At 41.8% G+C, this 25,384-nt stretch overlaps 3 protein-coding genes across 11 annotated transcripts in view; 1 reads left to right on the top strand and 2 right to left on the bottom strand.

Moving 5' to 3' along the window:
- The window catches only part of LOC127004145 (S-adenosylmethionine mitochondrial carrier protein-like), a 39,498-nt gene extending 29,103 nt beyond the window's left edge, over positions 1–10,395 (top strand). For 2 of the 7 annotated variants that reach the window (XM_050871575.1, XM_050871571.1), the window contains 7 exons: positions 4,290–4,352; positions 4,743–4,820; positions 5,237–5,393; positions 6,698–6,807; positions 7,044–7,311; positions 8,276–8,414; positions 10,181–10,395. In XM_050871575.1, coding sequence (XP_050727532.1) covers positions 4,782–4,820; positions 5,237–5,393; positions 6,698–6,807; positions 7,044–7,311; positions 8,276–8,414; positions 10,181–10,277 — 810 coding nt within the window. In that variant the 5' untranslated portion in view covers positions 4,290–4,352; positions 4,743–4,781 and the 3' untranslated portion in view covers positions 10,278–10,395. Of the gene's footprint in view, positions 1–4,289; positions 4,358–4,729; positions 4,821–5,236; positions 5,394–6,697; positions 6,808–7,043; positions 7,312–8,275; positions 8,415–10,180 lie in introns of all 7 variants that reach the window. The other 5 variants (XM_050871572.1, XM_050871574.1, XM_050871578.1 and 2 more) reach the window with 3 other exon arrangements.
- Positions 10,275–19,579, bottom strand: LOC127004146 (peptidyl-prolyl cis-trans isomerase-like). The gene is made up of 3 exons (XM_050871579.1): positions 19,299–19,579; positions 18,313–18,494; positions 10,275–10,851 (listed from the first exon to the last, which is right to left on the bottom strand). The coding sequence occupies exons 1-3, from the start codon at positions 19,452–19,454 to the stop codon at positions 10,602–10,604; spliced, it is 588 nt and encodes a 195-aa protein (XP_050727536.1). The 5' UTR covers positions 19,455–19,579; the 3' UTR covers positions 10,275–10,601.
- Positions 19,580–21,630: 2,051 nt separating this feature from the next.
- LOC127004144 (guanine nucleotide-binding protein G(q) subunit alpha) overlaps positions 21,631–25,384 on the bottom strand; it is a 36,826-nt gene continuing 33,072 nt past the window's right edge. For all 3 annotated transcript variants that reach the window (XM_050871566.1, XM_050871569.1, XM_050871570.1), the window contains one exon: positions 21,631–24,725. In XM_050871566.1, the coding sequence (XP_050727523.1) occupies positions 24,643–24,725 (83 nt within the window). In that variant the 3' untranslated portion in view covers positions 21,631–24,642. The remainder of the gene's footprint in view (positions 24,726–25,384) is intronic.

The following is a 25,384-nucleotide window of genomic DNA, read 5'->3' as shown; positions in this document are numbered from 1 at the left end:
CTGATGACTACAGCAATGTAATTAAAAATAAAATTATAAAAACTTCACTAATGGGAATTAAAAAGTCAAACTCCTCAGGATACTTCAGATATCCGTGGCCTCTCTTGTGCCGGGATAGGAATCTCTTACGTCACGATGTCATGCACAAGTATGATACTCAAAATGTGCCTGAGGCTGTATTATTTATCTTTAAATAAAATCATTTGAGCTATGGAAAATGATTTATCATGCAATTGTTTGTATGTTTTGCTTTTTTTAAAAAATCACTATACGTCATGAAACGATGCAATGACATGACGTCACCTTGTCATGCAAACCACTTATCCCCCTTCCTGACTTTTTCTTCTTCACATTTTTGGAAAAATCAAAACATACGATCACTTTCCTTGTTATAAAGAACCTCTACAGAAATTTCCATTTAAATAAAAAAACAATTTCTCCATCTATCAACTTGACACAATCTTCCAAACACCTATCCCCTATTCTTCGACAACACTCAGCTGTCACCTTCTTCAACACAAAATATCCTCAGTCTATCCTTAGCTCAAAATCTCAACTGGAAACTTCACATCTCCTCTTACTAAATCAGCTTCCTCGAGGTTGGGCGTTCTGTATCGTCTCTGCCAGTTCTTCTCTCCCTCACAGATGCTTTCCATGAGTTGAGTTGAGTTGTCGGTCAGGAATCTTGCCTTTGTAACGGCACTCCTTGATGTAGCTTTTTCTGGGTCTGTGGTCTTTCTTGGTCTGGGTCTTTTGAGTTTCTAAATTTCTTTACGTCTCCTCTTCCTTTCTTTTCTTTTCTCTTTTTGCCAAAATTTATATAGTACTGTCTTTACTGTCTCCATTTCTGTGTTTTCAAAAAGAGCTCTTCCAATGGTGTCCTCTTCTTCCTGGTGGTATGGACGCTGCAGTGCGGGGATGCTGCTCCTCTCCTCGTCGTAGGCCGGTGCAGTGCAAGATGAAGTGCCTCAGGTCCTCCAGCTCATCTCCACACATGATGCACGGCGTACTCTCATTGTTAAGTCTTTTCCTATCTCTTAGCCTCATGTTATTTGTTCTGCAGTTGAAGAGGATGGCTGATGCTTCACTGTTGTCGTACACTTCCTCTTGTCCTCCCATCTCTTCTCTCCAGGTTCTATATATTTTCAGGGTTGCTTTTTCTTGCATTTCTTGTTTCCACATTTTTGTGTCCCATGCTCTAACTTCTTTTCTTATTTCGTCGTTTGTTTTTGTGCCTCCTCTTATTCCCACCCTTCTTCTGTCTTCTTTTAGTCCTTTCATCCATCCATTCTTCTTGGTCTGTTCTCTCATTTCTTCAACAACACTGTAGCAGTTCATTCCCTTCCCCTCTCAAAACATACTGCAAATACCCCAAGTGGGGTCGCCAAGCATTTTTCCTGGGGTCGCCAAGACCTCAAAATATCAAACATGGTGTTATTATATTATAATAACACATGTATAACTAAACTAGTGGGGTCGCTGTCATGTCTAGAGGTGCACGATTGGGGTCGCCTGAAAAAAAGGTTGGGAACCACTGCTCTATACTTATCACTATATGAGAGCAACAGTTAGAGGGCTTTTTTTGTTGCCCTTGAGTTGCTCTCTGCTGTGAAAAAAAAAAGTTCATATTTCGATTTTATGTGAATATCTGAAGATCAAAATTCATGTTTTGAGATATAGCCATTCAAAGATTTTCAGTGTTCAGTGTCTAATATCTTCCATTTCTTTCACAATTCCCTTGATTCTAACATGCAAATGAGTTCACTGGGCAGCAACCAAGGTCAGGGAGTGGTCTTGTCTCGGGGATATGTTGAAGGGTATTGAGAGGAGTCGAGGCTGCCAGGCTTGCTAGGGGTCAAGACCATTATAGGACTCGGCTAATATGGAATTAAGAGTAGCCATCTCACATGAGATTAATACTGACATTGTGTGTTGTATGTTATTTCCCTGAATGCAGTGCAGTAACTAATTGCTTCTGGAAAACTAAAGAAACCTTAGAATATTGATGTATTAAGTTAATGAGCATAGTCGAGCACATTGTATTTTGGCAGCAGGGGTCAGGTCAGGTTAGGTTGGGTTAGATATAGTTAGGTTACATTAGGTTAGATTTAGTTTGTTAGAGATATTAAGTTTAATTGTTCATGACATCCATGTGATATGGTTCGTTTCTGCACCGTTGTTGTCACTGGCGGTAGAGAAGGCTATGCTCTTCTCCATATTCCCCTAGGGCTCTTCTGAGAACACAAGGGGAGGTATGTCAGGAGTCTCGCTGAAGACCACTTCGAGGGTCATTTCAATGCAAATTTCCTCTGACAGAAACTTGCCATATGGAGTATGAGAGGTTTATAGAGCTGCCTCGTATAGGCTTACTGGCCTCTTGCAGACTCTTTATGTTCTTATGAATCTCATTAACTCGATAGCTGCGCAGATCATGTTTCTTAACCCGTGGGCTTCGGCTATGGGAAAGCTGAGCAGTGGCCGAGAAACGACAAAATTACACTGCATTTTCAGACTGAGAAAAGAGCATGGAATGTATATCATAGTACTCCTTTCATAACCATAAAGCCGTTAAAAATATTTACTTTTACTCAAACGCCATTCTTTTTGGGTGATGTTTGTTACAAAATAAACGGTCTCGTGACGCGTGGCATCTAGCCGAGAGTCGCTTGTTGTCTACTATAGAGAATTTGACAAGTGATTCCTGTATGGATAGCTAATTTAGTATATGCAATGACGTTACAGCACCACCTATGACAAAAAAGCCCACCTCAAGATCACTCACCCACCACAATGACCTAGGGCATTCATGGTGGGTTGCGCTATGCCACCACTGCCTACAATTAGCTCGAATTAGGTGTTTTATGGCGAGCCCTTTTTAGGGTCCATCATGAAAGCCCTGAAAAGGATCTGCCGACGTTCTCGGGTTAAAGGCTCCTCTAAGTGAATTAATGAGAAAAATCATCACTCACACAAATCATTGTATAATATATATCAATGCATTTGTGATCAGTTTTTTGCATCCTCTACTTTTGGGGGTTTATGTCAAGCCAAAAATTTGGCCCATTGCTGGTACACGGTAAAGCCACAAATTTGGCCTGTCACTGCTACCGGGTTAATAGACTCCTTAGTTGGAAATCCTAAAGTATATAATTCCAATATGAGAAGAAAATAGGTGGACTCACCTACTGTTTACCCTTTTAGGAATTAAATGAATCAGTTAATGAGGGCATACACTGGGGGACACGTCGCCTCATCCACCCTATGACACCAATCTAGGGGGCCCTTCAGAGTGAGCCTTCTTGCAACCGCCCTTCCCATCATTGGTGCCTTGTGTCAGGATCCATAGAACTGATCAAGCCACAAGCTTTGTGAGCATCCTTGTCTCCTCCTCCATTTGGGATTCTTTCATAAACAACCTGGTTTGCAGGGTTGACTCTTGAGTAGCTTGCAACATACCCTTGTAGCCAGAGGTAGTGTTCACAAACTTTGCAAGCAACAAATAGGCCTTGATTCAGTTTCATGAAGTAATTACTCATATGACAGCCATTTCAGCAGTGACCCATGGTTCTGCATAGACACTTATTCCTAAAGGCATCAATCCACCTCTTCAAGCCATTATTCAGTGTCAGTGTCTTACAGCCAATACAGTAAGACAAGGAGCATGGGCATTGACAATGTCAATTGTCATATACAGGTACCTCTCAATTTACACAAATATTTTTCCTCTTGTTGAGTTCATGCATTGTAAATTTTGTGTTATGTAAACATAATTTTCTCCTATAGTGTAATACATGTAAAATCTCTATTTGTAATGAGATATTACAAGTTTTGATGACAAAGACTGAGTTAAGTGTCTGGGTGATATCTTATCCATGCAGTCGAAAACTTCCAACTTTTCCAAGGATAAAGATTGGCTACTCTTTTTAGGAGCACTACCAAAGAGAGTAGAGGTAGAAGGGGGCTTAAATGTCATGATGTTGAGATGAGGTGGAGCGGAGTTGACGTCTTTACTGTGCAAGGGCAGGAGCTGAGCTGAATCATGCAGTGCAGGTCAGGATTGCCAACTCCGTAACATTTCACACGGAACTTGCCCATAATAGTAACCCAAAAATGCCCAAACGGTGTGGGAAGCTTAGGAGAAACATCTGGAATCTGGTGGCCACTCTGAAATCTAACTCCTGCTGCAATTTTTTATTTGGATCATATCGCATTATTCTAAAGATTAATTGTTACACCTAGAAGTCATTATCGCTCTGTATCACCAGCTATGTTTTGTTTTCCTTCCACAGACTTAAAATTAGGGAGATGGAGGTGAATGGAATAAAACTGCAGCTCTCATCTTGACACTGAAGGTGTAGTATGCAGCACCAGATTTTAGTACTGATAGTGAAATATATATGTACTCCATTTTATTTTTTGATACTTATATTGGATCTTCATATGCACTGTATAGTTGATGTAGAGTACATATTATGTGTAATATTCTTTCTTTAGGCATAATGATAGGAAATAGACCATTTGAATAGTATTTTATAAAAAGCAACAAGAAAAAAAGGGGTAGAGTTTAGATCCTCTCAGTTTATATTATTGTCCCTTCTGGAAATCCTTTCATCCCACATAACAAGTGTTTTTCCTTTGATTTTTTCCTCTTCTTCTCCATTTCATTTTTGGATAGTTCCTTATGCTACAAGACGTGGCAAATTGATAAAGAAAATTATATTTATTTCAGTAATTTGTTGTAGGAGTGCACCAGCAGACTGAGTGTTGATGAGTCATCAATAATGAGTTGTGAAGAGCCAAGTTTTGCCACCTCACTCATGGTAATGTAATGTATAATGCATACATAAATTTATAATTTGGGTTACAGCCAAATAATATTTAAAATATTTAAATCTTTCAAAACTGAATCAGTGCCAAGTTAGTGAGAATAGCTTAAGGAGGGAGGGAGATATTGGTCTAGTTCATTATGCATTAAACTGTCATAGATTGATCCTCTTCTTTTTTTTGTTGAGTGGAAACAGATTTCAAATACTGTGTAAACCCTCACTTTGATCATTTCATTCAGCTGTTTTTTTGGGGGGGAAATTCAAACATTCCTTAAAGTAGGTACATAATATTACTTATCAATTTTCTAGAAAATATATAAAGAAATAAAAAAAATTTGCAACTGAATATTGATTGGTTTAAGCTTCATTGGAAAAGTTTGATTCATCGTGCTTGGTCCTTGACGTTCCAGGCTGGTGGGGTGGCAGGTACAGCTGTGGACGTTGCTCTCTTTCCCCTCGACACACTGAAGACTCGGCTCCAGAGTGAGGCTGGCTTCAGGGCCTCAGGGGGATTCCGGGGTATCTACAGTGGACTTGGACCAGCTGCTCTTGCCTCAGCACCAAATGGTTGGCATTCATAATGGATGTGTAGTATTACTTGCCTCTCAGACATAAGTATTCAAGTGTGTCTTGTTGTACCATGTATGGCATGAGATACAATAAAAGGGAGACAAGGAATAGAAATTAAAAATTTCTGCCCTGAAACCACAGAAATAAAGGTCCTCATTTTCATTATCATAATACATATTTTTTGATTTTTTTCTTTCAGTTATATATAATTTTATAGCTACCTGATTGTTGAAATTGAGCAAAGGCACTAGTCATTTTTTTTTCACTTCTCAAAGCACATGATAAATTGATAGTCAAGACAATAAATCTTTTTCCTAACATTCCACCTGGGATTCAAACCCGAGACCCCGAAACGGAGGCAGACACTTTAGAATCGAGCCAAATGTTACCTCATTGCTTAATATCTTTCGGGGTCTTTATCCGTGTCTCGGGCCATTACACCAGAAGGTTAGTTTTAGGTAGGCAATATTGGGTTAATTATGATGGGCATAGTGGTGCCTTCAGGCTATGAATCTATGTAGCCTCAGCCCTGCATCTACCTCTGTCACCTCCAGCCTTACAGTTTTCATATGCAGATGCCATAATAGTGAACTAATGTGATGTAACCAGTCCCATGATAATGATGGATTTGGTTGCATCACATTAGTTCACTATTGTGGCATCTGCATATGAAAGCAGCAAGGCTGGAGGTGACAGGTAGATGAATGGCTGAGGTCACATAAGTTCATACCTTAAGGGCACCATGCAGGGGGCTGCCAGGATGCAGGACCTGTTGTCAAGCTTGACTTATTGTTGTTTGGTGCTTTTCCTTCAGATTTCTGATATTTCTAAGCTACACCATTATATATCTCTATATAGTAGGAAAATATCAGGAAAATATTTGGAGAATAAAACTCATGTGGAAGAAAGATAAAAGAGAAACCAGTAATGGAAAGACTAATACAATGAACTCTCAGTTATGCAAATAAATTCAGCCAGGGCCAAATGAAAATACTGGATAATGTAGAAGGAATGTTTATGAGTGATCCTTCCAAGCAGATTAAAAATGCCACACACCCAACCTCCATTATAAATGATATTCTAGAATAAATTGTGTTTGTTGTAGCATACCCTACCGTGTGTATGTATGTGATGTACATGCAAGTAAATGTGAGAAACAAGTGCTTTTCAACATGAAGATTGATATGGAATACAGTAGGGTTAAGTTTTAATACTGTAGTAATATCTTTTTCACACATTGTTTGTTGTTGATTCTATGATTCACTTGGAAGCATAATATACTAACTGATGATATTTTACAGCTGCTCTTTTTTTCTGCACTTATGAGAGCATGAAAAAATTATTGGGGAGTCATGTTCCCAGCAGCTACCTCCCAGGCGTACACATGGCAGCAGCATCGGCTGGAGAAGTGGTAGGCATTTAGTGGAATTTTTCCTACTATTCATTTCTTACCTGGAGGTTTTCACATTAAAAAGTCTTTGGACTTCAAGTAACTGCACATATAATAGCATTAACACTAATATTTCCTCTTATAGAAATAATAGTACTTTGAAAATTGATTTTCCTTAATGAAATTTTTCTTGTGGTAGGTTACATTTGTTGAAATCTTCCAACATTCAAATCTTTTTCACATTTACTTTTGTCCAGGTGTCATGCATAATCCGAGTGCCAATGGAAGTGGTGAAGCAGAGGAGACAGGCCCAGCTCAGCCACTCCTCCATCCAGATAGTGAGGGACGTCATGAGGAAAGAGGGACCAGTGGGACTCTTCCGTGGCTACGCAAGCACCGTGATGAGGGAGATTCCATTTTCCTTAATTCAGTTTCCAGTCTGGGAGTTGCTGAAAAAAACCTGGTCAGAGAAGCAAGGTCATTATGTTGATTCTTGGCAGGCCTCCCTCTGTGGAGCCTTTGCAGGTATGTTTATGTGTGCCACAGAGAAATGGTGAGCTGAATCCTAAACTCATTAAATATTAGCCTTATTTTCTGTCTGAAGTGATGATGTTGACCTAAAGTGGAAACTAAAAATGAGGACACAGGAGGGCCTTTGAATGCTTGCAGCAGCCCTTTGTCCCCCGTGCATACCTTGCCAGGAGTTGCAGCAGATGTCTGGTTGCCTGTTCCTACAATTAACAACTGAAATCTGTTCTGTCTTGGTCATTTCAGGAAAGTTTTTTCTTCAAGAGAATGAGGTATCAGAACAGTAGAGGTATCCTCAGTTTTATTGGTTGTACTGTTAATTACTAGCATCTTCATTGCTTAATCCGAGAACGTCGGCAGACCCTTTTCTGGGCTTTCACGAGTCGTGGCTGTGGTACGGTGGACCCTAAAAAGGGCTCGCCATAAAACCCCTAATTTGAGCTAATTGTAGGAGGTGGTGGCATAGAGCAACCCACCATACATGCCCTGGGTCATAGTGGTGGGTGAGTGATCTTGAGATGGGCTTTTTTGTCATAGGTGGTGCTGTAAGATCATGGCAGACTGAATTAGCTATCCACACAGTGATCACTTGTCAAATTCTCTAAAGTAGACAACAAGCGACTCTCGGTTAGATGCCACGCGTCACAAGACTGTTTATTTTGTAACAAACACCACCCAAAAAGAATGGAGTTTGAGTATAAGTAAATATTTTTAACAGCTTTATGGTTATGAGAGGAGTACTCTGATGTACGTTCCATGCTCTTTTCTTAGTCTCAAAATGCAGTGTAATTTTGCCATTTCTTGGCCACTTCTCGGCTTTCCCATAGCCGAAGCCCACAGGTTAAGTAAATTTTTTAGTGAACTTTTTGGCTACCCTGGTGTTTTATTGCTGTGAAATATTAAACTTAGCTTTTTCGTTGACAATTTTAAAACTATTATAAAACAAACAATTGTGTTTCAGGTGGGTTGTCTGCTGCTTTGACTACACCTTTGGATGTTGCTAAGACAAGAATTATGCTTGCACATCATGAAAGTATAACAGCTAAAGGAAATATAAAGACTGTCCTCAGAACGGTATACAAACAGCAAGGATTGTCTGGGTGAGTAAAGCACCTTCATAAACACAGTACAGGTAACTCGATTTACGCGAGTTTGGTTTCGCGTTTTTTAAATAACGCTGGGTCCAGAATCCAAATGAAGGTTTAATTTACACGTTTTTTCACTTATATGCGATATTTTATGGAGTGGCCACCAGATGTCTCACGCAACTGGACTCACACGGTGCCGCGGCCACACAGCTGAGCTCAGTTCTTCCCGCGCGCCACTTGAAAAACAATACAGTACCCACGCGCCACTTGAAAAACAATACAGTACCCACGCTACTCAACAATAGGGGTGGGCAGGTACCATTTCCGGTACCAGTACTGGTACTAATGGTACCAGCTTTTTGGTACGGTACTGATACCAGACTGCTCAGTACCGGTACCAATACTAGCCAGTCGCTCATGGTGTCCCTCATTTCTTCCTCACACGAGTGAGGCTGAGACTGGGTGCCTGAGTGGATATCTCGGTGATATGGATATTCCCTCTCTCTCTCTCTCCACTGAATGAAGTGAATATTTATTTTTCGATAGAAATCTACCTGTTTGATTTACATTGTTTTTGATTTACGCGACCTCTTCAAGGACACAATACTTGCGTAAATCGAGAAATACCTGTAGTAGCCTTTATGTGAGGCAGATACACTTATGCTGAAATTCTGGTTGATTAGCTGAGCCTTCAGGCGGCTTTACACCTGGCAATTCCTGGCCGGCAAGACAGCCGCGACGATCTATCGGCTAGACCGGCTGGGTGCTGTAGGGAGCAAGCACCTTCACACGTGGGAGGAGCCGCCGGGAGCATCAAGACGTAAACTGCTAGTAAATGCAAGGGCATGAATTCATCCCAGACACCCCAGAAGGCTACTACCATATCTTAAAACCACAATGAGGTTGGTCCATTAGCCTAATATTGTAGAAATACTTTAAGTAAACGAGTCTTATCATTAGTAGTATTGATTGATTGTTTATTGTTGCATTTAACAACAAAGGAGAAGGGAGGAACATGCCATCCCAACCCCCAGGCATTACATAGTGTGATTATATAATACTCGAAAATAATCGTTCCTTACCTCCTTCGATGTCTCGCAGAGATAAACATTTCCCGCAATATGTTGCTGCCACTCTCTCAAAAGTGGTTTTGCGCAGACTCTGCCTCTAGTAGAGCTTATCTTGTGGGTCCCACAAGTGTCGATGCTGCCTCACTTCCTCTAGCAGTGCCACCTCGGCCTCCTGGCTCCAAATCTTGTTATCTGCATCTGTCATTTCTTGTTTTATTGGTGCCGACGTGTTGTTTACCCAGCCGCCAGTTGGCAATACAAGACGGACACGCTCAGCTGCAGAGAACTTGCCGCGAGAAGGGCTCCCAGACCCAAAATGCTGCCGGCAGCACGTCGCGGCTGTATTGCCGACCAGGAATTGCCAGGTGTAAAGCCGCCTTTAGAATTGAAGTATAAATAGTTTATACTTATTATTGGATTTATTGTGTACTAATGCATATGTTTAATGTAGTTAAGAAAATCAGTCCTTCATTCAGGATTTGTGCTTAATTTTAGCACGTATTGAAAAATGTAATTGATTTATGGCTGCAATAGCAAGTGGTTGTATTGACTCAAGCCAAAATGAACCAAAGTATGTGTCCTGAAACTGAAGAAAAAAAAAAACACTAATACTCAATCAAATCAGTGCTCGAAGCTTCACTGGACTTGTTGAAGACAGACCTTTATTAATAGAAGATTTTGTAAACTCAAAAAATTTGTTTTTTCCAGGCTCTTCGCTGGTGTTGTTCCTCGAACGTTGTGGATATCTGTGGGAGGAGCAGTCTTCTTTGGCGTGTATGAGAAGGCAAAATTATTATTCACATAGGTTTTTTTTATTTATTTTTACTTGAAATGTAATTATACATTGTATATACAGAATTATAAAAATGCTTAAAATGTACATTTTATATTCAGCTCTATAAAATACAAAAAATGAATTCTAACACTGTCGAATGCCCTCATCCTATTAATTATAAATTATATATGTACATTGTGATATAACAGTAAACAATAGTGTTTTTTTTTTAAATAAGATTTGAAACAAAGAGGGCCATTGACACGATAGTTTAAAAATAAACTTTTCTTTTTCAGTTTAGGAATTCACATTGGGCCCTTGGTTTACTTATTTGTCCATTGTGCAGTGGTTCATTCACTCCTTTAGCTCATTACAATCAGCTATAACAACAGTTTTTGACGGTCGCCCAGAACGGGAACCATGGCCCTCCAGTGCCTTCACAACATCCATGCCATCGACCACTTTACCAAATACAACATGCTTACCATCTAACCATGGGCATGGGACAGTAGTGAGGAAAAATTGTGAACCATTTGTATGGGGTCCTGCATTTGCCATGGATAAAATGCCAGGATCCGTGTGTTCCAGCTTGAAGTTCTCATCCCTGTAATATCAAAACATTAGACATTAGACGCTTCCCAGATGTGACTCCTGCTAATGCTAATGGAGTTGCTTCTGTATGTGGCAACCGTGAGTGGAGGAGACCAAGGGGATACCCATGTAACTCATGGCTGGGGAACTGCACACTACCTTCTTTGTAAAACATGGCCGGATTGCTCTATCTGTCTTTCTTCCAGGAACAAGCAGGAAGAAGCCTAACAAGAAACTCATACCCTACCCCTCTCTCTCAAGTTTGCTCCTCTCCTAGCTGCTTTTGCAGCTTCATATACCACAGTTGGTCCTACTACTGCCCCCCACCCCCCCATTTTACTTCCCTTCAACTCTCCTCCCCTACCCATTCCTTTCCAAACTTTCTTGCTCTTGTTCCTTTCATTTCATTAACTAATTCGTGATTTGCCTTGCCTTAGATCATCCAACTTCTCCACTCCCCTCCCATTTTGTATCTACATGTATATTCGACCAAATGTCACTCCTCCACAGCCCATTACAAATTCTTCTCCTTCCTTGGCTTTTGAAGCCTCCCTTTCTTCACCTCCCAAGAAAGCCTGTGCTCTCCTTCTCCCTCCCCTTCTGACTAAACCATAGCAAAATTTCTAGCTTGACTTCTTTGATGATATTTCAGTCCCATCCCTTTCCTCTACGTTGTTTCCCCAAACTTTTTGAACTGTCCTTATTTCTGTTGAAGTTCACTATCTTTTCCCATTTCTCCCCTCCCACTTCCTCTCCGCTCTTCCTCCCACTTTCCCTCTTCTGTTTCATTAACTGCAAAATCTATTCTTGCTCTATGTTTACTTCCTGGCTACACTCATGATTCCCTCATCTTTGCCACTCCTTCCCCTAAAGGACCTAAACTTTCAATATCCCAACCCCTCTTCCTTTAGATAAGGTGTTCCTTCTCCTCTCCCCTAAGCTCTGTTTTTTCGACCCCTTCTATCTCAGACTCTTCCATTCCCACCAATTTCAACCCTCCGTGATTTTTTGCAATGTCTGTTCTCCAATGTAATATCCACATACTCCCATAGACACGAGTTTTTGCTACCTCATTTCTAGTTATGAACCTCAGGTTATATGTCTTCAAGAAACCTTCCTCATCCAACCACTCATCAATCAATGAATGGTGACATACACCAACCGCTGAGGGTTATTCTAGTAAGTCTCTAGCATACTGCACACCACCCTCCATCCAGCTGGGCTTAGGCATCCCCTCCTCTCCAGAACACCAGGTCAACGTCCAAAAACCAGGTAAGCAAAATGGCCATACAAAAACCCTCCATGTGCACCTGACCATTTGATGTCACAACCAACAAGTGAGATTGGAACCAAGAGCACTGAAATGCTGCCTGCCTTGGCAACATGTTGTACTTTCCACCAAACTCTTGCTCTCACAGACAACACACTCATACCCACCAAAACCCCGCCCATCTCTATATTTTCTCTTAATTGCTTGTAAACTATGTACATTTTAAGCCTAACAACCACCATGGGCATACTCTATAGCTACACATGGCCACAGTACAGAAGCCCCCCGCCGTTCACGGGTATTTGGTTCCACGAGATTCCCTTGATCCGTGAATCCGCGATCGACAGGACTATAATCAAATAGGGGAAATAGGGTTTCGTTCTACCATCTTGATCGAATAAAAAAAAAAAAAGATTTCTAAGGCATTTCTAAGCATTGTTATATAGTTTTACACGTCTGAATAAGACGTGGAGGAACGCTTGGAGGCCATGATGATAAACTAAAAAAGGCTGTATAAACTCCACTGTAGAGCACTGCCGCCCTCACTCGCATGTGGTAAACAAACTGTCTTCTCTTCTTCTTCTTGTAACCTGTTCCACTTTGTATCCCTTTTAGGTTGTTCACTTCTTTCTTCTATCACTTCCTGTTTGGTAAGTTTCAACAATTAGTCTTTTTTTTTTTTGTTTTTTTTGTACCCCGATTGACTTCTCTCTTCCAGCACAGACCAGACATACGTGAGTTTTCATCCGTACTCATTTCCATCACTTTGGGCCTGTGGTGGGTAAGAAGGTAACTTCCAAGATACCACAGTATACTTTCCCCAGGTTTCCCCAGGTAGTCATTTATTAACCAGCCCACAAGAGAGGATAAACAGTTGGGCGAGTTGCTCGCTGAATTCCTGAACGAGGATTTGTAATCATCCATGATGCAAATCAAATTTGTCTGTCTTGTGTCAGATGAGGTAACTGCAAATATATGAATATTTTCTGAACCTTCCTGAATTTGTTGGGTGACAGAGATGTCAGACACCATGGCCACTAACAGCCAATCAGCAGTGTCCTTACCTACCCTGCTAGGGACTGAGCCACTGCTTTGGGGGACCCACCTTAACCCTAGACCACTGGCACTGTGCAATGTTGCCCAATTTGGGGCCATTAATAAAAAATACTAAATATTTCCTTTTACTTTTACTGCCCCTGTGTCCCCAGACCAGTAGCTGGTCTACCACTAGACCATTTGACACTACCACATAACAGGAGGAAGACAGTTAAAAAAAAAGCATCATATGCTGGCGTTTTCCTTTTTTACCTGTAAGTATAACTTGAGGTTAGCTGGCACCTGAGGTGCAGGAGGGATAATGTCCACAATGTACATTATGCACTGCCTCAGGCTGAATGACTGGAAAGGGTGGCTGAGCCTGTTATGTGCCCAAGGCTTGATCAGGGCCACGAGTCAACTCTGATGTGTACTTCCGCATGATGGAGGGTCAGGGCATGGGTGCAAATCAGATTTTCAGTCTGGATTGTCCACAAGCTGATGACCTCACCATTTACCAACCCATAGAAGAGGCACATGGGCCACCTATTTATCTTTTTGCTGCAGGAATTGGAGGCACATATTTGGTCAAATATATCGCCCCCCCCCCCCCCCCCCCCCATGGTATGGATATAAAAGAGGATAATTTACATCTTGCCCCTGACCTCATCCACAACTGACTGGGAAAGCATGGCTGAGACAGGCAGGACCAGCTTCTTTCCTTTCACCTTCATGTACAACACCAGGGTCATGTCCCTGGTGTGAATGAAGGCACTTGACCCTGGCAACTGCTTTGTAAACGTATCTCTTGCAGGATCTCTGTCTTGTTGCTCCTGATTCTCCTTATCATGATTACCCCAGAGTTCTCTAGGAGGTTAGTGGCACATGTGAAGCATTTATTGTCACACATATGTTACACACATACAATCATAATATGCACAAATGCACTGGCGCTGGAAAATCTGGTGCCTGAGCAGCGTTTGTAACGCCGCACCTGATTGACTGGCATCCCTTCTTGGCTCTCGCCCTGATTGATTGCCTTTCTCTCCTGGCTCTTGAAGAGGCAGCAGTCACTCACACACACTACTGGTGTTAAATGTTTTTATATTATTTACCTTAGCTCACATCTTATACATGATAAGACAATTTTGCAGCTCACATCTTTTACAAGACAGACAATTTTGCTTAACACTATTAAATACAGCAGTGACTGTAGATCTTAAATATGCTTGTCACAACTTGGTAAAACAAAAACTATAGAAAAAATTAGTATAAATGAAAGAATGGGTCCGAAATGTTTATATCGTACCACTTTTACATATAACTGATATTTCCAGCAAATATAGTCAATGCTGATATTAACCATTTCATTCTACAAAGAAGTCTCGTGAACATGATGGTATAACCAATCAATCAATCAGTGGGGGCATACACCGGGGGGCACGTCGCCTCGCCCACCCTACGATGCCGAGCTCGGGGGTCACCCCGGGCGAGTCCCCATGCAAGCCCCCTTCCCAACCCAAGTACCTCCCGGCAGGATCTATCGACTTGCTTAAGCCACAAACTCCGTGGGCGTCCCCTTGGCCTCCTCCACTCACGACTGTCTCTTACAGAGACAACCCGATGAGCAAGATCAGCTTCAGGGTACAGGTAACTCTCGATTTACGCGAGTATTGTGTCCTTGAAGAGGTCGTGTAAATCAAAAACAATGTAAATCAAACAAGAGGTAGGTTTTTATCGAAAAATAAATATTCACTTCATTCAGTGGAGAGAGAGAGAGAGAGAGAGAGATCCACTCAGGCACTCAGTCTCAGCCACACTCGTGTGAGGAAGAAATGAGGGACACCATGAGTGACTGCTAGTATTGGTACCAGTACCGAGCAGTCTGGTACCGGTACCGTACCGTATAGCTGGTACCGTTAGTACTGGTACCTGCCCACCCCTAATGTTGAGTAGCATGGCAGCGTGGGAAGAACTGAGCTCAGCCGTGTGAGTCCAGTTGCGTGAGACATCTGGTGGCCACTCCATAAAATGTCGCGTATAAGTGAAAAAACGTGTAAATTAAACATTTCTTTGGATTTTGGACCCTGCGTTATTTAAAAAACGCGTAAACGAAACTCGCGTAAATCGAGAGTTACCTGTAACGTGCCACGTGCCCGTATAGCTGGAGTTGGTGCTGACGAATCAGTCTCACGGAGAAGTCACATGATTCTGCATAGACATTTATTACCAAAGGCATCAATCCACCTCTCCAAGTTCCCATTTAATGTCCATGTCTCACAACCATAAATGTCCTCCATAACACCAACTTCCTGGCCAGACTCACTGTTGTTATGAACTCTTTCTGAGCTCTCAACGTCGCCACACACACACACATGAACAGCTGTACTATTCATCTAGCAAGTCTCCATACACTTGTACCTTGGTCTTGGTCCAGGTGACCTGAAGTCCCAATTCCACCAGGATTACTCCATCATCAGCAAAACAAGGTCAGTGACCCTGGTATTGCCAATGGATGCTCATAATGACTCTGGTCCACAACTCTGCCCAGTACCCAGTCCATACAAGTGTTGTGCCTCACTCCTGCATTCACGGAAAGAAGATGGACAAGCCCCTATCTGTCCCAGAACACAGGCCAGACAGCAAACCAAAAGTCCACAGGAGATCTCCACTGCATCAAACACCTTCTTGATATCGACATAGGCTGCAAGCATCCCCTGTCAAAACTCACGTCGGTGCTCCACCAGTACGCGAAGCGCTAGGACATGGTCAGTTGTTGACTTACCAGGCATGAACCCAGACTGTTCAGGTCTCTGCAGCTTCAGCAGCTGGTTGTGAATTCGCATCAGCAATAGGTGGGCAAGCACTTTGCCTGGCACACTGAGTAGTGTAATACCACGGTAGTTGTTGCAGTCCTGGCGGTCCCCTTTCCCTTTCCAGATAGGGACGACCAACCCCCTCTTCCAGTCAGGAGGAATGGTACTGGACTGCCATTCAGCAGTCAAGACCGCATGCATCCCGCGGATCACGGCCTCACCTCCAGCTTTGAGCAGCTCCGCACTAATGTTACAGGTGCCAGGTGCCTTTCCACCCCTCAATTTTGCCACAGCCTCTCTGGCCTAAACCAGAGAGGGTGGGCTTTCGTCAATGGGTGGATCTGCCCTAAACTTAACCTAACAAAACCCCTACCATACGTCTTGAATCAGAAAATTTACTATGCATCCTTAGATTCCTTACTATTGAAACTTTCTATACAGCAAAGTGAAGTTATTCTTCTTTTATTTATACCATAAGTTGCTGGCTATCATGTTTTTGAAGATACCATAAACTTAACCAAACCTAACATAACAAAACCCCAAACAGTTACTGTGTCTTGACAGAAAATTCATGCTTCTTTATAAATGAGGCTTTCTATACAACAAAGTGAGGTTATTCTCTGTTGATTTTTACCATAAATTGCTGGCTATCATGTTTGAAGATACCCCAAACTTAACCTAGCCTACCAAAATCACAAAAAGTTACCATATCTCTTGACTCAGAAAAATCATATATGCTTCCTTACTGACTGATTGAGGTCATCTTTTGTTATTTTGTGCCATAAGCTGTTGCCTATTATGTTTTTGAAGATGCCCTAAACTTAACCTAACCTAATAAAACCCCAAAAAATTACCATACGTTTTGACTCGGAAAAATCATCTATTCTTCCTTACTAAATGAGACTTTCTATATAACACAGTGAGGGCTTTCTTTGTTAATTTGTGCTATAGGTGTCTGGATATCCTGTGTTTGAAAGTTCCTTAAACTTAACCTACTGTAACTTATTGGAAATACAATTTTTGTTGCTTAAAACTTTTTAATTAATAGTTATATTGACCAAAATTGGTTTGTTTATTAACCCTCTCGCGCACCATAAGTTTCCAATAAATTTCTCTTCCACTCACCATGCATTTCTCAGGCCCGACCGGCCCTTTTTTTGCTGCCACGATACTCTACATTCCTGGACGTATTTTACCCTCACATATATCGTACCCAATAAATTTGGTATCAATGGCTTCATAAAGACTTGTACTAAAACATGCGCAAATAAAAATAGAGGAAAATATATATATATATATATATATATATATATATATATATATATATATATATATATATATGTATATATATATAGATATATATATATATATATATAAACAATAGAAACTCGTTTCAAGTCTCCGTATAAAGTATTGTAGACAATAAATTCTAAGTACCAACTCTTCCCCCACTCGCTATCTGGAAATTTTGTGGACCAACTTTTTTAGCCGAATGTATGTTTCAGAGCAGAATTTAGTGAGGATTCTTATGGTATCTTCAAAATTCTCATACACCTATTAGTTCCCGAGTTATATACACCAAGAAAACTATATTTTTTCCTCTCCCGTCAGAGTAGGCTAACCACTAAAAATCACTCCACGCTCCTCATCTACGCTCCTTAGAAAGGTTGCCATATGTTGTCATTAAGAAACTTATCCCAACAAATGACGCTCCAAATTTGACGTACTTCCACCGAAAACCTAATTTTTAATCAATTTTTAAAATTTTTATGACGCATTTCGCGTCATCGTGCGCCAGGACCTTTTATCCTTGATGACGCGAAACGCATCATCGTGCGTGAGAGGGTTAATACAAATACACGTGTGAAAAATCCAAAAATTACCAAAATCCCCGGAAACTTTCCCACCCTTGGCAACACTATGCTAAACCCCTTATGAGTGGCAACGCTCCCACTGACTAAAGCTGACATGAGTCACGTGTTGAGCGCTTCTACGAACTCACTTTGTTTTGACACACCTTATAACCAGGATGTAACAAAATATAAATTATGAGACAGAGAGAGAGAGAGAGAGAACATCACGGGTTTGAGAGACATGGCAACACTGGACACAAGTTCTGCCCCGCACCGCAGCCCTAATATAGGGATGGTGCTACTATATCAGAATAAAGTGTCAGCTTGGCATGTGGCAAGTGCTAAACCGAATAAACATCTTCATTTACTGGTTGGAAAGCTTCGATTTAGCAAGATTTAAGGGTATACAATGATGAATGGCTATGTGAAAAACAAGTTAACAAGAGAAAATCTATTGAATCCCTTAAATAGGCTATGCAGAAATACAAATCAGCTCTCACCTGAATTTTTCTCCATATATGGACTTTCCTCCAGTGCCATTGCCACGTGTGAAGTCCCCCCCTTGGCACATGAAGCCCGGGATGATGCGGTGGAAGATGGAGCCCTTGAAGCCAAACCCTTGCTCCCCTGTGCACAGCTGCCGGAAGTTTTCTGCCGTCTTGGGGACCACATCAGACCGCAACTGATGACAGAACACAAGTCACAAAATATGCCTTTGTCTAACTCAACTGATGGCATGAAACAAGTCAAAAAGGTTAGATTATGTTAGAGGAATAACTATATGACAACAGAAGAGCAGATGATCAAGTAGGAGACAAGATATCATGACGTTAAATCGTTAATAAAACCAATCTTAATCGTCACAAAATATGCTTATCCAAGTCTTACTTACTTAAGGTACAAAGTGCATGAAGATGATTAGCAGAGGATAATGTGAATGAGGAAAGTGTATTGAGGGGATGATGTTGACTCAATAGCACGGAGTGAGTCATAAATGATGAAGGAAAAACATGACATAATAGTCGTTGGCATACACGACAACTGATTATTTTTGGCTCAGCCCCTTTCCTCCCCTCCAAAAACAACATATACAATAGCAAACATCAAAACCCTCCTAAAATAACAAATAAAAATCATCCTAATAATACACAGAAATGGGAAAATAAAAGCAGTTTATAGCCCTCACAGGACAATTATACCCCCACAATAACATGACAGTGATACAAATACCCTCAAGAAGACATGGCAAGGCAAAACACCTTCCCAGGACAACAATAACCCCACAAAGACAAATGACAAAAATAAACGGTAAACGGTATATGACAAAAATACCCTCACAAAGACAAATGACAAAAATACCCACACAAAGACATGGCAAGACAAAAACACCTTCAACCTTCACAGGACAACAATAACCCCACAGACAAATGACAACAATACCCCCACAAAGACAAATGACAATACCCTCACGACCCCGGCAACACACCTCCATCACCACCCGGCCCAGGGGCTTGCCGTTGGCCTCCACGTCGAAGTACACTTTAGGCAGCGTGGACTGTGCCCTGGAGGACACCCCGAGGGCCGAGGCCGCCGAGAGGGCCACGCCGGAGCCCAGCAGGCGGACGAGGGGCGAGCGGAGCATGGCAGGAGGTGAAGAAGACCGCGGCCACACTCGTAAGGCTTGATCTTGATCTTGATATCACAGATGGCTTGAGATTTCTCCCAGTCCCCGGCAGCTCCCGTGAAAGGCAGCAGCAGCAGCACAAGAGCCTAAAATAATAATCCACATGGCGACGGGGGAATTACAGTTTCCCTCTTGATCACCTTCATAATAGTTCAAACCTATATATTTAGTGTCCCTGAATTTCTTTCCCTTTCCTACTAAACAGACGACCGTCAATACATTGGGAAATTTGAGCATCACTTATTGATCTTGGCCGGGCAGAAGGGGCACGAGCCAGATAGCAAGGGCGGGCTCTTCGAAACAGGAAACCTTATGCCCAGGGTCGCACCCCAGGGGGAGGTCGCTGCTAAAAGGTCTACTTTCTGAGAAAGGCAACTTGAAAAACTGGGACGAAAAGTCCCAGTTTCTCGTTTCGACAACAGGAAAATGGCAAAATGCACCCAGAAATGTCAAGACTTCCAAAACCCCGATCCCCGACCTGATTTGGCTCGCATCACTCACCACTCGCCCCACTTCAAATGGCCACAAAGGTCCACATTTAGTGGAAAAAGACCCCCCCCTCACCCACCCACCCACACAAACACACCTTTTATAGCTCTCAGTACAGCCCTGATACCTTATTCCTAATAGAGAATAAATCAAACGATAGACAATTAAAACAAATATATAAGGTCTGACACAGTGAGATAATCAAGCAATGTGAAATCGTTTTGAGAAGTAGTACTCAGATATTAATCACCATAAGAAAGCAATGCAGATGCCATCACCACATTGCATACCGAGCTGAAAGTCCCAGACACAGACAGCTCTTGAGAAAAAAAAAGAAAAAAAAAGTGATGATCTTTGAAGAACAGAAGGATATGAAGTGAGAAGTCACTGGTCTCAACTCTCAAGTATTATCTGATGAACATACACAAAGTCAACAAGAGTATCAGGATTCATCAAGTTAAATAAGAGACAGAAATTTAAGATAGACAAGGAATGTTATGTACATACACCAACATACAATAATGATTAAGGAGAAAAGTTTTATGGCGATGTAGAATGAAAAAGCTTAAAACCAGTCATCAATCACATTTTAAGAAAATCAGCCGGGATTACGGAACATACAAAAGTTGAAGATATTCTGAGGATGATTAAGAATAAGAAATTGACTTGAACATGTCATATCATGCATATAACTGACAAAAGATGAAAAAAACAAAAGATCGGCAACTCAGAAATTCTGAATTATATGTCAAGGTGACAAAGAAACAAAGAACCAGGTGGAGACATATATGAAATTTAGACATTTGCTGGAGCAGAATGGAGTACAGTACACTAACCTCAGATGAAGAGGGCATTAAGAAAGAGACCTTTGTCCTGCAATGTTCTAGGAAAGGCTGATAATTAAAATATGGAAACCCACTTATTGACTCCATCACCATTTGGTATTTGTTTCAATACAGTGAGCTATCTTTTCTATGCTATACTGTAATTCATGGTCTCTAAAAAGTTAAGTGCCTCGTCTTGTTCAACGATGCTCAGAAAACCATAAGTGGAAGGTCATCAGGTTGCACATGTTTCTTCCATTCTTTCAGCAAGTTAAGTGAGATAACACCTGCTGTATGGGTGCCATGTCTTGGTGGAAGAAGCCAGCATGATATCATGCTTCCCCATCACTGGATGAAGTGCAGGCAGGAAACTAAAGAGCAAGATCACTGGCAAACATCACACCTGAAGAGACGGTATGGGGAACAGACTCCTCATTTAGTTATTACGGTGATGCAGCCAACTTCTTGAAAGAATCTACTCACTCATATTACTGAAGTACTAGTAAAGTTAAGAGCATACGCTATAGCTGCACATGGCAACGGTGCTCATCCCTCTTCCGATGGCCCATTGAGTCTATGGTGGGAGAGAACCCTTACCCAGATACAGGCCCAGTGTAACATCTGGGTTACCACAGTAAATCTTTCCCAGGTTTCCCCACATGCCATTTACTGACCATCCTGAAAGAAATGATGAACAGCTGGGTGGGCTGCAAGCCGACTCCCCAGGCTGGGATTCAAGCCCAGGCCCGCTGATTTGTAGTCAGGGATGCCAACCTCTGAACCACGGTAGAGTACTAGTGATTAAGGAAAATTACAAAAGCTTTATGTTTCAATAAATATTTATTCTTAAAACACAAATCCCTCCTTATTCTTCCGGTTTGAAGCTTAATGGGTAGTGGAGTGAGCCGAGTTGGTGTGGATGAAGCAATGCGGAAGACGGGTGGTGAGGTGTAGGCAGCAGGGGTTTTGTTGACCTTATGGTTATTCCTCCTGCTGCCCACACGCCTGTGCCCAACCAGCCACCGCTGTGTGGCGGCTGGGCACTGACAGGAAGCCAGGCAAGGTGTAACCTGCAGCAGCAAACTTAGCCTTTACGGGCTACATCCTGCCTTCAATAGGCCAGGGAGGGGCCGGGGTCCTTCAGGGGGGAGACTGGGGCCCTGGCCCCACCACGCCACAACTGCCCCGGGGCCTAGACCGCCATGCCCCCCAGGGCCGGGGGAGGACCCAGGGAGGGCAGGGCGGGAGGCAAGACTGAAAGCTATGAACCAGGGCAGGGTGGCAGGCGGCCTTCTTGTTGCCTCCTCCACTCGTTGCTGCCGCTTGCTACAGGTCGGCCACTTCAAAAATAAAGTCAAGTTATACTTTGGTACATATGGGGTTTTCAATTTTTTTTTTACCTTAGAACAAGTCTTTTTAATACACATGATTGATAATTACTGTCAACACATTCTTTCAAGTTCATAAAAGTAATGATAATGAATAAAAATAATACCTTACTGGTTCTGTACATACTACAAACAATAGACAAAATGCAACCTGAAGTTAATAGAATATAACAACAAGTGTACAAACGATTGGAAGGTAAAGGCTCTTTTCAAGGGCTGTGTGTAATTACCCTAGTCTCCACTAATTATACAAGCTGCCGAACAAACATGGCAGAACCTGCAAGCAGAAGCACACGTGCCACATGTACGTCTCGTGCGTACCTCACATGGCTGGGGTTGAGCTAAGTCTACGCTGCAGGCAAAGCTTCAATGTGAGCCACTTTGCCTGCTCTTCTCAGCTGTTTTCTGTGGGTCTTCTGCCCTAACCAGCTGATCCATGTTTGTCTGCCATAATAGCCAGGTTCAGACCAGCCCATGGTAAAATGGGCTTGTCTAGTATGAAACACCCAATGGCACCAGAGACTAGAATTAGCACACAGCCCTTTTGCTAGGGTGCGCCAAGCTTTTGGAACGTCTTTGTCCATGGTCTGTTTTCACTTTCTCTCCATCTGCACATTCACTGCCTTCATCAGGAGCAATCCCACATGGGTTTGCCAGGCTTCTCCACACCCATACACCTAATAGTTATTATTACAGACACATATATACAAGTAACATGAGCAGTGGGCTATTGTCTTCACCCACGCCCATACTGACTAGTACTTCCGTCTACAGTCACCATCAACAGCATTCAACAATCACCACCATCACTCATTATCTTTAATCAGCACACTATCATTTAAGACAGTGTTGGACACATTTGTAGGCACACCCTCGTGCGCAGGTTGCATTGAACACACGTCACATACAAGCATGATTATCAGTAAATGGCTAGTGATACTCAAAAATACCAGTCTAGGCTCACTTTCGCATAAGCCACAAGTGTCTTAAGTCTCAGCTCCGAGTCAGCTAACTTTGAATTGCACTTTTCGAGGCAAGAGTAGATACTTCAGAGCCTATAGTCTGTAGCACCTCACCTATTGGCCTTGTGTCACTTGGTGGTCATTGTCAGTGCCTGGCTGGGCTTGTCACCAGGTAGGATAGAACAGGCTACCTAGAGACACATAAATGCCAGATCTGTCACCACCAACATATCACAAGCACTTGTGCCGATACAGGGATAGACACAGTTCCAATTACAGCAGCAATTCAAACTCAAAACCTGAATAATTCAGATTATTACTAACTGAGAGTTAGTCGTCAGTTGCTAAGCACTTTTCCTTCATCACTCTATGTAGCTTCATATTTATTGTGTTGATCGGTTGACTCTTGCTTACATAATTTTCACACTTTGGACGCTATATGACTCACTGCTTTAAGCTGCTGCATCATTGGCTGGTTTCAGTGGTCTACATTCTTGAGGTCCAGGTGTATAAATCAACACTGGAGGTGCATAATGTCTTGGTAGTTAAAAGTTCCTTCCTTAACCTCCAGGAAACTTTGCAGGCCTATACATGATGGGTATCTCCTCTCAATCAACTACAAAATATCACACACTAAGATGAACGTTAGACCACATAATGTTTATATATGTGAAATATATAAAAGCCACCAACACAAAACATCCTAACAATCACCTGCAAGGCAAGCAAACTTTCCCGCAAAGGCAAGAAAAAGAGGCTGGAGCATTATTTCGTTAAGTATGGAGTGTGTCGGCCCAAGATGTATATCATTGCACACACTAACATCAGCTCCAAGTTATGCACATGTAGCAGCAGCTTAGTGTGGCTTAAGCGACACACACATATCCACACGCATGAATCGGGGCTTAGGGAGCACCGTTACCACCAGGGAGCCCTGGGCTCATTGGCAGCATTGGTAGTGAGCACGGGACATGGGTAGGGGGTGGGGGCGGCCAGTCTGGCAGCATGGCAAGTTAAAGGGAGAACTTGTTTTAGACCAGTTCATCCGCCCCTTCTAGGTGTATGAGACTGGGATAACAGATGGTGTACGCAACTGGGGACTTGGAAATGGCGTACATTACACAAAATGGAACTGTATAATAAAGTATGAAGGCTTACTAGCATCAAAACATCCCTTGGTCAAGTTGTTTGCAAGTGGCCATCCCACAAAGGATAGCATAGCTTAGCTGGGAAGATGAGGCTCATATAAATCTTTGGAAATATTAAAAATATATAAATAACAAAAAGTATAAAATGAGCCTTTTACTTTGGGACACTGAATATGACTTAATAGTCAATGTATGAATGTCTTGTTTCAAACAATGTTAATGTGTCCATGTAAGAGCAATGTGATGACCTTGGCCAACGGCCCCTTGCAAGAGAAGGGAAGATTACTGTCACTTCACCATGTGTACTCTCTCAGTCAGTTGGACATAGCACTATGTTACACCAAGTTGTATTCCTTTAGATTTAGCTGCAAGATTGTATCTTTGACAGCAGCGAAGACAAACCGTATGTTCTCAGTATCTGTAGAGAAAGAGAAAAAAAATAGTGAGCAACATGTATATTACAAATTACCTACTAATTATCAATTATCCCACTGTTAAAATCATTATAACTAATTGATTATAATAGTTAATTATAACCTGATAAAAATATTTCTAAATCTATGGCTAGGACATGACTAATTATTCAGAGATTACCTCAACTTCAATAGTTTTGAGTCATATACAAGATGTAAACTTTTCAGAAGATGCAGCATTAGAATTTTTAAGAAAATGTATGTAATTTGACTGCACAAAATGGACTCACAAGTTAAGAAAATAACTTGACAATCTACGATCATGAAAGCATGCATCTCAACTTTTTTTGCTCAGACAGATTTACAAAATATATTCAACACAGTGTAAGAAAACCCTATGCTATGTACTTCACTTTCTAATGGCCATATAAATGTTTATATTTGGGGACAGTTCTTGCATGCTACCCTTAGATGTCCCATTTCATTGCATTATTGACACTTTTTCCTTCTTGGTGAAAATGCATTCAGGAGGCTCTGCCCCCTTTTACTTGACTGAACATTTGAAGGTTTCATCAAATGTGATCAGGATTATCTAATGAGTAACTGAAGCAAATATTTTCTTGTGCCCTTTACTAAGATTTTTCTGAATGAATTTGTAGCATTT

The sequence above is a fragment of the Eriocheir sinensis genome, chromosome 27, assembly GCF_024679095.1.
Source record: "Eriocheir sinensis breed Jianghai 21 chromosome 27, ASM2467909v1, whole genome shotgun sequence".
In the NCBI taxonomy this organism is placed as follows: domain Eukaryota; kingdom Metazoa; phylum Arthropoda; class Malacostraca; order Decapoda; family Varunidae; genus Eriocheir; species Eriocheir sinensis.
The sequence above is the reverse complement of the archived record's forward strand: the minus strand, read 5'-3'. Positions and strand labels throughout refer to the sequence as shown.

Coding starts and splice junctions, on each gene's coding strand:
- LOC127004146 (XM_050871579.1), bottom strand. CDS start 19,454: ATGCTCCGCTCGCCCCTCGTCCGCCTGCTGGGCTCCGGCGTGGCCCTC. Junction 18,495..19,298: donor TGGGCCGGGTGGTGATGGAG/GTGTGTTGCCGG, acceptor TTCTGTCATCAG/TTGCGGTCTGATGTGGTCCC. Junction 10,852..18,312: donor ATATATGGAGAAAAATTCAG/GTGAGAGCTGAT, acceptor TTGATATTACAG/GGATGAGAACTTCAAGCTGG.